Genomic DNA, 13330 nt, shown 5'->3' with positions numbered 1-13330 from the left:
CTGTTCTGCCCTGAACAGTACAATGCTTATGCAGAGAGATGGTTTACACCTATCTTTTCTGGAGATGGTGGAATGACAAAGTGTGGCAGTTGATCGTGGTCAGCTGTGGAGTGATGGTATAAGCATGCTGCTTCTTAGATGCCCTCCTGAACTCTAAAGCTCTTTTTAAGTAAAGGAAAGTAGCATTTTCCTGGTACTGAGGAGAAACCAAAGTGTTGCCTTAGTGTGCAAAGAGCTGTATGATACCGTAACCGACCTCCATGGAATGTAAGCAGTTTTACACAGTATACTCAATTCAGAAGTTTTGACCAAGCCTTCACAAAATGCATGTTTTCCCAGGCAGGATTGTACAAATGGGTGCTATTAATGTTTTTGCTGATGCAGTTACTAATTAATTCTTTACAGCATATTTGGAAGAAATGTTAACTTGTTAACATGAAGTCTAAGCAGACTTAAACCTCAAAGCAAAAAAGTTGTCACCTCTGATTTCAAGCTGCATTAGCTGGCATTAGATAATAGCATGAGAGTGGTGGTGGGGTATCTTAAGGTGCTAGGAGAGAAGACAGCAAATATTTTAAATTTATTTTTTCTAAACTGTGAAGATAGACTACTGCTGCTCACTCCTTAAGCACAGATGTTTAAAGCTATTTTGTCTGAAACACGTTCTCTGTTTCCTGATGTCAGTCACATCTGTTATCTTCCTAATTTCATTAATACCAGGAGGATGGAATACTCAGACTAAAGGCAGCATTGTAAAAAAAACAAACAGACAAAAAAACCCCAACAAACTCATTATTTACATCTGTGCATCACCAAAATTGTAAACTAAATAGTCATGGGCTTAGATAGAGAATCCTTAAATGTCTGATTAATCCATTGAAATAAGAGAAGTGGATGCTAGGAGTAATGGGTCCTTATGTTTCACAAGAGAAGAATGTACCAAGTAAAGCTCTCCAGGAGTGTGTCCTGTTCAGTGTAGTGGTGGATAGTCTGTGCACTGAGGCAGCAAAGTAGAGTACTCAGTGGTGAATACAAAAGATGGAAGTAATAAGATTGGTGAAATATAGTGTGGATAAATATCAAGTGATGTCCTTTCCACTCTCCTCAGGAAGGACAACTTGAGGGTGGTGCATAAAAGGGATGTTCTTTCTCCTCCTCTCCACCAGAGTAGCAGTGGACAGTTTATAGTGCTGTGGAGATAGCAACTTCATGCCCAGTAACAGTGAAAAAACCTAATCAAGATTAGAAACTTGGAAAGAAATGGACCTGGGTTTATACAGGGTACTTGTGGAAAAAATCCTAGCATAATGAGTCAGAAATCACTCCAGCTTGTAAGGAAATCTAATCCTTTATACTGTATGAGTCAGACTATTGGACAAGTGCACTACAATTGTTTCAAATATTTGGTCTTATAAAGCTCTTACTGAGCTACTTGTACTACTGCCCCTTTTATTCTGACTGAAAGGCTATTTCAGAGGGCCATGTATCTGTCTCACTATGAATAACTTCATTGGCAACTGTGTTTGCACCTCAGTTCTTCGTTGTTGAATCAGTATTGCTTTTTTTGGTTATCTACTGTCTATACAGTTAACTGATTTACAGGCCTTGCATTCTGCTGAGCTGTGCAAACAAACTTTTCTAGTTTTTGAGTCAATGAGGAAGATACCTTAGCCATCCCCTGTCTGCATTTAAGACAGACGAACTAAAAGCAAACATGTTTGAAAATTCTTCCTGAATGCTGTTTCAGAATGAACTTTTGTGAGGTGGCTAGAAGTGTCAGCACCTTCGGAAGGACTTGCCTAATCATCACACTCTTATACTGATGTGAAGTGTAGGAAGCAGACATTGTTTTTTCATTGTATTTTGAATGACAAGCTCCCAGTTCATCAAATTCCCATAGGAGTTGTTTTACCTGCGTGCGTGACTGTGAACGCATTACAGTGCATCAGTCCATCAGGTCTCTTGCTTCAGTCTTTTAAGAGTTGTTTTGCAGGCAGAACTGGCTGACCTTGAGCTTCTGCTGTAGCAATGAATTCCCAGCTCTGTCAGCAGTACATTTACTAGTTATTCATTAATGATGCTGGCGTATGCATTGCGTAACACTGGCTTGTTGGCTTTATCCTTGAGATTACCCTACTGGTAACCTCTTCCCAACCTTATAATTCCTCTTTAACACACCTGTTGTTGTCTTCCCTTTAAGGAATTTCTTCTGTGTGTTACAACTGACTTGGAAAAAAATGAAGTGTACATGAAAGTTGCTTTTTTGGTGCTGTCACATAGGAAGCATTCAGAGAGCCTTTAATTACTCTCTGCCATCTCCACTCATTACTTTAAGAAGAGTACTTGAACTCCTCAAATTCTTCTACTTTCAAGTACAACTGAGCCAAACTGATTATTACTAATTATCTTTTTTCAAATGTGCCGAACTCTGCCCTCCAAAATTGTAGTTTATTTAAGGGAAAAACAGGTATTTGTTGAAAAAGCAGCCCCTATTTTAAGTTGCTGTGTCAATATGTGACTATAACAAATGACCAGGATTTCTTTTCCAGGTGATCTGCTGTAGGATCTTTGCTAATTTTCCTTGAGAATCTGCCTTAGACTTTTATGTGGATAAGTCTTCTGGCAAGAAAGTATACCATCTATTAAATTACTATTGAAATTTGTTCTTCTGCTGTATCTGTGAAGTTAGACCTTGACAGTAATGATAGTTGTACCATTATGAAGACAAGCATCATTTGGTATATTCCTTGTGCCAGGGACTTTAATACTTAAGAAATTGCTGCTGTGATGCAAAAACTTACTATCTCCTGAAATTATGATATGCCAGGGTTAGAAGGTGCCACATCTGTCATAAACATAGGAAACCCTGCTGCTGAACTTGGAGTGGTAAGAGGCTTTGCACCTTTCTTTAGCAGTCAGTTGTTCTGTTTGTCCTGCTTGTTGCAGTGAAAAAGAACAGAACAGTATTTCTTCCCTGTCTGCTTTGTCTTTGAGGAAGAGTCTTACGCTACAGGAAGTACTTTTATTTTATATTTGAAATAACATAGATTTTAATTTAGAAAGTTGTTGTGGGTTTTATTTAATTTAAAATCCCACAAACCTGGGCTGTGATGATTAATTCTAGAACAGAACAAAACCCCAAGGTTTTGTGAGAAGTTTTTCCTAGTGGCCTCACTTGCTAGAAACAGTAGGAGTTGCTTTCCCTCTGGTTTGACTTCTGCTTTTCACCTAGCTCCCACCAGCAGATAGTGAAAACAATCCATGTGTGTTTAAGAGGTAAATTAAATATGTTGTGTGGAATATGCTCTGAGAGAGTAGGTTTTGATGTTAGTGAGTGCTTCGACCAAAGAGATATCAAAAGCCAGTACTGCCATGTTTATTTCAGGCTAATAACTGCCTTGGATTGAGGGGAAAAGTAAATTACAAATGTTGTAACTCTGTGACATCAGTTTTTGGTTTAACAGTGTTAATTTGATCAATTTTACTGTAATCTGTTTTTTAGAAATTAAAACTTTTTAAGCTTTCATCAAGCATGCATCTTTTGGGCAATGAAATGCATTGAGTACAACCATAAGACAAATGACTGGAATTACTCTTTAAAGGGGAAGCTGAAGAAACATTTAATGACATTTACTGTTGTAATGGGTTGGGGCAGACCCCCTCCCCACCACGGGCAGAAATAACGACTCAGACAAACAGATTGCAAAAGTGATGGAAAGTTTAAACAGAAAGCAGTGAGTGTGTGCAGAAAACCAGAAGCACAGTGACAAGAGAAACCCCAAAACAGACCCAGAAACATCCCATCCCCATGTGAGAGTGCACCCAAGACCCACAGGGCTCCTCCTTCCCTCCCCCCTTGCTAGGCTAGTTTCAGCTGGCCAGATCTGAGACTGCCCATCCCCCATGGCCTTGGGCCTAGCCAGGCCCATGGCCAGGAGACATCTTCCCCAGTTACCGGGTGGCGGAGAGGAAGGAAAGAGGAAGTGCCAGACCCCGCCATGGATTTTATAGTGGTGCAGGAATTATGGTAGGAAATACCTCATTTCCTGTGTCCACCCACTGGGCTGGACTTCTGGACACAGGAAACACCCCTGTAGCAGAAGGCACCCAGCCCAAACTACTACAACTATATACATTCTTTTTAGCAGTATTGTATTTCAGTGTATAGCTCTTCTTATTAATTGTCACTTCAAACCAGGTTAGATGGCTAGAACTTCAAGACTCATACTGCCTTACCTAAATTTTATTGGTTAAGTTATGACTTCAGGAAACTGTTTATGGAGGTTTATTTTTTAGCTATCAAAGAGGGATTGATTTCACATAGAGCAAAAGAAAAGTTATCAGAGAGAACGCTTTTTAGTAATTGATTTTTAGCTGGTTGTTGCTGGCTTAAGAAACAAAAGAAAACCAAACTTTGAAACTCTCGGTATTTTGTTTGCATAATCTTCATATGGGATGGTGCTGCATGCAATTACAGACTAATTATATCATCATTGCAGTACTGCTGAAGGGTGAGCACACACTTGAAGTAGCTACTCTCAGTGTAGAAAAGCACATCTCCTCACTGCATTAGGAACTTCATTCCCAGGATCCACATATACCATTGCTTTCTATTTCTGATGTAGCAGCAGATAATGATATAAAATAAACACTCCTCAAACCCACCTGAACAACCCAAGCACTCTGAAAATTTTATCTCACACCTTGATGAGATGAAACATTCAGGCTGTGGGCAGGAGGAAATGGGGTCTAAGCCACCATGACACCATTATTCATTGAGCAAATCTTTGTAAAAAGGGTGATGCAGAGCTGGTGATGTGATGGCAGTGGCACTGCCTATGTAAGTATTCCTGGCAGTGTGCTGAAGCTGTAGTGAAGTTTTCTGGGCTGAACTTAATTTCATGAGCAACTGCTTTACAATGATTATTAAAACTGTTTACTCTAAAGAAGTAAGCCTCTAGATGATCCAGAGGCTCTTAATTGTGTATTTATCATTCTCCATTTCTGGAGATCTAAAAATACACTTTTCTCAAATACATAGTCATGAATCTTGGTGCTAGTATGTGTACAGGGCAATGAATGAAGTTGTCATTCCATATGTATTTTATAGGATGAATGATGTAATTGCTTGACAAGTCACCTTCCCTCATCATGACCTCACACTGCTTTTGCTTTCTGTAATTCTTTTGCAAGTTAGCAAAATAGTAAACCATTGATCATAGAATTGTTTTGGTTGAAAAAGCCCTATAAGGGCTTCAATGAGATCAGCTGTTGGCCTAACACCACCCAAGTGCCATGTCTGCATGGTTTTTTGAACACCTCCAGGGATGGTGAGTCCACCACCTCCTTGGGCAGCCTGTTCCAGTGCCTGACCACTCTTTCAGTAAAGACATTTTTCTTAATGTTCAATCTAAGCCTTCTCTGGCAGAGCTTGAGGACATTTCCTCATGTCCTGTTACTTACTTGATACTACAGAAATGAGATCAATGCTCACCTCACTACAACCTCCTGAAAAGGCAGTTATAGGGAGTAATGAGGTCCCCCCTCATTCTCCTCCATGCTCAGCAGGCCAATTTCCCTTGGCCACTCCTTATAAGACCTGTTCTCTAAACCCTTCAACAGTTTATTGGTGGTCTTGGGACATGATCCAGCAACTCAATGCCCTTCTTTTAGTGAGGGGCCCAAAAATGAACACAGTATGCAAGGTGCAGCCTCACTAGTGCTAAATGCGAGGGCATGATCACTTCCCTATTCCTGCTAGCTGTTCCTCATACAGGCCAGGATGCTGCTGGCCTTCTTGGGCACTTGAGCACCCTGCTGGCTCATGTTCAGTAGCTATCAATTGGCACCCTCAGGTCCTTTTCCACTGGGAAGCTTTCCAGCCTCATGATATGATATATTGTGACATAGTGTCACTATGCCAACACAAGGGGAGGGCAGAAATGAGGTCATGTTTTTTTTTTCAGAATCCTTACTGTTACAAAAAAGAGAAGGGGGTGGTGGTTTTTTGTGGGTAAGGTGTTTCTGTTGTTGGTTTGGTTTGGTTTTGCTTTCACTAGTAGGAAAGGATCAGTTTTTGCACTGTATTGAAGCATGCAGCTTGAGGGCTCTGTGCTGGCTGGTGTGTGAATGGTTCAGTGGTTTGGTGAGCCTCTGGCTTGGCTCATAACCCATTCTTCTGTCCTTTTCTTTGTTGGTGTGCTTGGGACTGCTTCCAGAGCTGGGTCAGTTGTTGTTCTGCTGGCATGGAACTGAAAACAATGCATATTCACAATGACAGTGGTTTAGGGTTGTTTTTGTGGGGTGGTTTGGGGTTTTTGTGTTGGTTGGGTGTGGGTTTTTTTTTGGGGGGGGGGGGGGGGTTTGGTGGGTTTGTTGTTGTTTGTTGTTTTGTTTTGCTCTGTTTGGTGTGGGTGGTTTTGTGGTAGTGTTGGCTGTTGGTTGGTTGGTTGTTTTAAGCCACCTTTGGAGAGGAAGTTTTGCATACAACTGATACAGAAGATACTTGATTCTTTGCAGTACCTTAGCTGGGGTACATGGGCACTGTAACTGCTTGGTCATGGAATTAATCTGCATGTCATTCAGCAGAGGACACTTAAAGTTTTCATCTTATGAGCCATTGGTTTGTCTTCTGTATCTGTTTTAAAACTGAAACATTCTCGAAGCAGTCGTGAAGAGCAAAAGTGCAGTCAGATCATTGGTGAAAAAACAGCATGCCTCATTTGTGATGGGCCTACAAGTCAGGCTTAGTTTGGAAGACTTCTTGGATGTAGGTTGAAGAGCAAATATGGTTGAAAAAGATCTTAATGTGTTTTTCTTACTTTTTTTGTTCTGGTAAGCCCTGACTGCGCAACTTAGTTTTTATGTTCTCTTACTGCTTCATTCATATATTTTTCTGTTCTTTAGGTGTCTTTTTGGTTTTGTTTTTCCCTCCTGTTCTTTCCATATTTACTTCTGTTTGTACACATTTATTTGGGGGTAGTTGTGTATGTGGAAGATGTGGGCAATGCCTTGACAAGGCCATCCTGAGAAGAGGACTGAGATAACATCTGAAGGGGGCCTACAAGAAAAGCTGGTGAGGGACTTTTTAGGGTGTCAGATAGTGATAGGGACCAGGTGGAATGTATCCAAGCCAGAGGAGGGTAGATTTAGACTAGATGTTAGAAAGAAGTTCTTCCCCATAAGGGTGGTGAGACACTTCCCCAGGGAGGTGGTAGGAGCCCCATCCCTGGAGGTTTTTAAGGTCAGGCTGTATGTGGCTCTGGGCAAACTGATCAAGTGGAGGGTGTCCATGCTCATGGCCGGGGGATTGGAACTAGATGATCCTTGGGGTCCCTTCCAACCCTGATTGGACAACAGCAGTGTTTTTTGGAAGGAAGGAGGCTGATTTTTATCCTTCTGGCTCCTTACTGGAACCAGTAAGGAACCAGAGTGTCTCTCTGTAGATAATTTTTAGTGTGTAACTCTAGATTGATATGCTCATTATGTACAGTACTGGTGAAGTTTGAACCAGGGAATTTTAAGCACTTCAGTGTCGCTGGGCTGTACATCCCTGAATTAAAGAAGATTATTTATTCTGTTAAAACAGGCTTAGTAGTCCCCCCACTTCTTTTCTCCATATAGCCTTTTTTGTTCTGAGGATGTTTGTCCTTACACACAATCAAGGATGCTACATGTGTGTCAAGGACAGAGGATCAGAGTTTAAAAATGTGATTTTAGTAGTTTGTAATAATTTTTATCTGATTTTGAGCTTTCTTTTTATGCTTTTCTTAAAACTTTGCTGGTCTAATGACTGGGTTTGGTTAGTGTTACTGAGTCCCTTGAGGTGCACTGGTGCATGACATTGTGTGCCTTAATGTTGTGTTCTACCCATTTGAGGTTGAGCCAACGGTTTTCACTTTTGTGGAAGAGAGGGGAATAAAATCTCCATGCCCTGGAGCTGTAGGGCTTGTGCAGTGACCACATTGTTCCATGGATTTACCCAGTGTGTGTGAAAGTGAGGAGGGTGCATGCATGTGTAATTTTTCCTTTTTTCCATATCTTCCTGAAACCTCCTCCTGCACTTGCACTCCCTGAAAAGCACCCCTTTCCTGCTGCCTTCATGAAATGCAATTTATGCTCTTCTAACGTAAAGCTGTCCAGAGAAGGTATAAAGAGGTATAAAGAGGCAACTGTTGCTCCCTGGAATGTAAAGGAATAGTGGCAGTAGCAACAGTTTGAGCAACTCAGTGGTTGTCACTGAACTGTTGACTCAGTTATGGTTTTGGCATGCTTCCACGTTTGATGTGTTACAAATGTGAAGGTGAGAGGCATCCTGTCCTGCTCTCCTTCATTCAACATTCCTTCCTGGGAGCTGCAAAGACAAAGCAGTAGTCATTGGCCAAAGGAAGTGCATAACCTTCTAACTTGCTGCATGCCTATTCCTCTTCATGTGCTTCTCTTTGGCAGTGCGGGGTACAGTCATCGCCACTGTTTGTGTTGCTTTTGTAATGTATTTTTTATTCCTTTTTGCTAGCTGGCTTGCCTTTTGCAATTCTCAATTCAAGACGTATACCCTTCCAGAGAGGAGTTTTCTGTAGTGATGAATCCATCCGATACCCATACAAAGAGGACACCATTTCTTATAAGTTGTTAGCAGGAATAATTGTCCCTTTCAGTATAATTGTTGTAAGTTAAACTTTTCTTCATTGGATTTGATTTCAGTGGGGGTGGGGAAGAGGGGGGAGGGGGAATCTGTTAATACAGACTTCTAAAAGTGTTCTGTAAGGTTTCTTACTTCAAAGCAATGTTCTTAGACCAGGTGCTAGAGCAGTACAAATGGTCTTCTGGCAAAAGTAACTGAAAGGTTCTCTTTAACTGATGTCAAACAACCAGAATTGTAGAATGGGATAAGAATACTTTAGATCTATGTTGACTTAATTCTGTAATCAGAGAGATAAATTTCTTCCCTTACCATATCAGTTAAGAATTAACACTAATGTATTTTTAAATGACTGTCTGAAGCTTTTCTGTATTGGGAGATGCTCCTTTCAGAATGTGAGTTTTCACTACCTATTAAGTCAGCATTTTTGTTTGTGAGAGATTCCTTGTGGAAGTGTAAGAACAGATCCTAAGTTCATTAGCGGAGCAAGAATACTATACCTTCTAATCCAAAAGCATAACTAGAATTAAAAAAGTGGATGGATTTTTCTTCACTGGGATATTCCCCTGAAGGCCAGGATAAAACACTGGCCTGTGTGCCTGAGCTGATGCTGGGGTTTGCTTTCACAGTGCATCTAACCTGGTTGAAAATGAGCTATTGTTCTACTTCCCTTCTTTTCACACTAGATAGTAAACCAGAGAGATTCTGTGCAATTGACAGTGTGACCAAAGCTCCTAGCTCAGTTGAACTGGCTCAAGCATATAGATTCTCTGTATCCTTGATATTTAGTTGTATACTATCATCTGAACCAATCTTATTGCTTACTATGAAGAAAAGGTGAGGCACCCCTATTAGCCTGTTTTTGCCACCTCTGGTGGCTTGTCCGTAGCAGGAGAGGCTGCTGAAATTCCTTCATTTGGCAGCTTTCTTTGAGCTAGGTTGAGTGAAATGGCTCTCTGTATCAGTGCTGGGAAAATGTCCTTGGGTATGGGTACTCTAGAGAGATGGACATCATTAGTTAACCATTTTGTATCCTAAGCCTCATGGGACTGCACTTCAGCTATCAACAGGGGCGTTAAGATCCCTGTCCACATGTGCTTCATACTCCCCTCATGGCTTTCTGCTGGGTGACATCCAAGCTCATCTGAGCCACACTTTCAGCAGACTTAAACCTTTTGTGCCAAACAAGATGACGTGTATAAATATTTGTCCAACTATATTTTGGGAATAAAAGTTGGAAAAGGAGCAGCTAAATGTAAATATCAGTATTGGCCAGCTGTTTCTCTGGATTAATGAGTTAAAATCAGGAAGGATGTTATTGCAGTTTAACTCTTTCTTACACAAGGACTGCATAGGTTTTTGTCTAGGTTCCAACAAAGGTCAACTTGTACCTTATGTTTGTGGTTAGGTGGAATTATTTTCTAAGTGTTTTAGAAATGTGGGGCTAGGAATCAAACCTGTGATTTATGTAGTTTTCCTCCTATTGCAAAAACTGCCTCAAAAACTTGCAGAAATACTTCTGGAGCAAATAAAATTTTGGGGGGTTTTGGTCTGTTCTCTTAACTGGCAGGTGGCTAATGCTAAAATATCATGCCTTGTAAAATAGTACTGCTTTTTTAAAACCAGGTTACTATTTTTGCTATTTAGAGTACCAGTACTTGGTCAAATCTGAAGTCCATGTAGCTTGCTACTAATATTATCTCATTTCCAGCAGTGATGAGTATAGAAGAGCAGAAGAGTAAGGAAAGATTGATGTTTTACCCTCAGCATTTTGCCACCAGCCATTTGCAGCTTCTTGAGTCAGAAAAGTCTTCAGTGAATATAGTAATTTTTAATGTGTGCATTTCCTTTGAATTTGTCCTATCTCCTTGTGAGGCTGTATGAACATTTAACTAAGAAAGGTACCTTTTTAACACTAGGGACCATATTTTAATTAAAAAATAAAGCTTTCTGGGAAGATAGCCTTAAAGTCACATGGTAAAAGCAAGTGTTGGTGTCCAGTGTTTTCAGATTAATAAAGGTGAGTACTCTTTGATATCTCTGTCCAGTCAGGTAGCTTCACTGACCTTCTTCCAGATTTTACAGCAGTAATCTTTGAAAGGGTATTACTTTTTTTCCCCAGTCATAGCTGTGATATGTCTGCTCAACTATGTTCATTACTCTCTAGGATAGATAGGTTCTGTGTATGAGCTCACCGGCATCTGTTTTACTGAAAATGTTTCAGCTTTAGTCTGTTCTGGATGTTTCTCTGCTTCAATCCATGTTTTGGTATGGTGCAAGGTGTAAAACTTTAGTGTAATGCATCTGAGGGAACTGTCTGTTTGCCTTTATAACATGCAAAGCCACTGACAGCTCCTTTGCCCAGGTGGCAGTCTCTAATAGCAGCTTCATTCACCAAAGCTCCGCTTTGCTGGCATCTTTGACTTGTCACTCTCAAGTCACAGATGGAGCCATCATTAAATCATTACAGGATTTTAAAAGATCATTTTACATATGTACATACAATTTCACACCCATCTGATCATCAGTGTGACTGGAGTCTTTCTGTGCAAGGTGGGACTCTCTGGTTCAATATCCAGCCTGTCTGGGATGAAATTTTGTACTTGTTTTAAGGAAAAAAACTTACTTTCTGTAAGAGATGAATTTGCTGGAAAACAAAATTCAGTATGCTTACCTGTCAACACTTCAAGCATATACCTGAGACGTGCAGAGAAATCCTTGGAAATACCTCACTAATGCCTGTATTTCCCTCCTGAAACTGGTCATCTTTTCCCCCCTAGGGATTTAAGTTTCCTGAGGAATAGAACATTTCTTTGTTTAAATAACTGGCCTTCAGAATAGTCTCTGACAAAAACCCTAACAAATTTATGATGAAGTAGAAAAAAAACTTGCACGGTTGAAGAATACTGGATGTAGAATAAAATGTAATACTGGAGAAGATGTTTCTGCTTGGGGCATACCTAGCAATACTGACAAAGGTTACTCGGAGAAGGTTCTGGTTTTAGTAAAGGTCACAAAAATCTGTAATACTAAAACGTTCAACATGGAGTGGAGTAAGACAAAAGGTTTTTCTGTCTTCTACATAAAAGTTTAACTTTTGGGCATGGTTACTGCTGACTCCTGGAAAAATCTGAGTTTGCAGCTTAATGTTTATTAAAAAATGATTTCTGAAACTAGAGTATTAACAATGAAGTGGTATCTTTCTTTTGAAACAACTATCTTTCTTTAACATTTGTCCTTATTTCTCTTTTCAGATAATCCTAGGAGAGACTCTCTCTGTCTTTTATAATCATTTGCACTCAAATTCATTTGTCAGAAATAACTACATAGCCACTATTTACAAAGCCATCGGGACCTTCATTTTTGGAGCAGCTGCTAGCCAGTCATTGACAGACATTGCCAAGTACTCCATAGGTAGACTGCGTCCTCACTTCCTCGCTGTGTGCCAGCCTGACTGGGCACGAATCAACTGCAGCCTGGGTTACATTGAGAACTTCTCTTGTCAAGGAGACAAAGCAAAAATCAGCGAGGGAAGGTGAGTCTTGACTAACCTGCTTTTTGACTTGGGCCAATGGTATTGCTGCTGGTGTGGTGTGTTTCTTCTCTTGTTTGTTTTTTGGGGTTTTTCTGGGGGAGTGTTGGTGGTTTCTTTTTGTGTGAGAGATTTTTGTTGGGTGTTTTGGTGTTTCATTTATTTGGTTTTGTTTCTTCTTGAATAACTTTCCTGGAATAAATTTTAAACTGTGAGACCTGTCAAGATGCTGGGGTTTATTATTGATGGGGTGCTTGGTGCCGTGGGTTAGTTGTTTGGGTGGTGTTGGATTGGTTGATGGGTTGGATGAGGTGATCTTGAAGGTCTCTTCCAACCTGGTTTATTCTATGTATTCTATTCTATGTATCTAATTTCTGGAAACTTGTTTTAGTAATATACATAAATTGCTCTGTGTGTTCTTTGGTTTGTTGTGTTGGTGGGTTGGGTTTGTTTTGTTTTGTTTGTTTTTTACAAAATGTGAGATGCATTCAGTTTTGAATGGCTTCTACTTATGTTTCTAAATTTTGCATATCCTGGTGGAGAGGGGTGTTGGAAATCTGCCTTCACGTAATGATGTGGAATGGCAAGGAAAACACTTCAGATTTAGAATGAAAGCAAATAAAACCTGGATATACATACAAGTATGGAAGACTGTTAAGAGAGTCACTGTACTGATTTGTCTCAGTATCAAGCATTTCCTTACCTTAAATACTTTTCTGCCAGTTCAATTCCAGCGAGGTAATGGGTAAACAAAAATAAAGCATCTGATGCATTGGAGTTTTGTCACTGTTAGAAACAACAGACCACTGGAAATGTTCAACTAGTTCCTGGTACTACAGTTGCTTGAGCTTGGCCTTAAAGAAGCTCCTTGTTGTTTTTCCAGGTGACCTATATGTACTTAGTTAGAACTTTTCTCTGAATGTGTGATGTTTAAGTAAATGTTGCATATTGATTTGGTGGGAGACCAGGTCTAGCTAGCTCCAAGTCATGCACAGCAGCTGATCAAAAGTTCCAGGAGTTATTTGTATTTTAAATGGCCGTTGGCAGCAGAGGAGCAGGACCATGATAATCAATAGGCAGCATAGCAGATGTCCTAAAATGAGCAAAACTTAATGCAAATAGTAAATAGATTAATTGTAATCTGTTCTTTGTGATAT

At 40.2% G+C, this 13330-nt stretch overlaps 1 protein-coding gene across 2 annotated transcripts in view; it reads left to right on the top strand.

Annotated features, from left to right (window-relative positions):
* PLPP1 (phospholipid phosphatase 1) overlaps positions 1 to 13330 on the top strand; it is a 74962-nt gene that overhangs the window by 25630 nt on the left and 36002 nt on the right. Inside the window, exons 2-3 of one of the 2 annotated variants that reach the window (XM_054178579.1) lie at positions 8516 to 8667; positions 11896 to 12176. In XM_054178579.1, coding sequence (XP_054034554.1) covers positions 8516 to 8667; positions 11896 to 12176 — 433 coding nt within the window. The remainder of the gene's footprint in view (positions 1 to 8515; positions 8668 to 11895; positions 12177 to 13330) is intronic. The other variant, XM_054178578.1, reaches the window with a different exon arrangement.

Source organism: Dryobates pubescens, chromosome Z, assembly GCF_014839835.1.
Source record: "Dryobates pubescens isolate bDryPub1 chromosome Z, bDryPub1.pri, whole genome shotgun sequence".
Lineage (NCBI taxonomy): Eukaryota > Metazoa > Chordata > Aves > Piciformes > Picidae > Dryobates > Dryobates pubescens.
The sequence above is the reverse complement of the archived record's forward strand: the minus strand, read 5'-3'. Positions and strand labels throughout refer to the sequence as shown.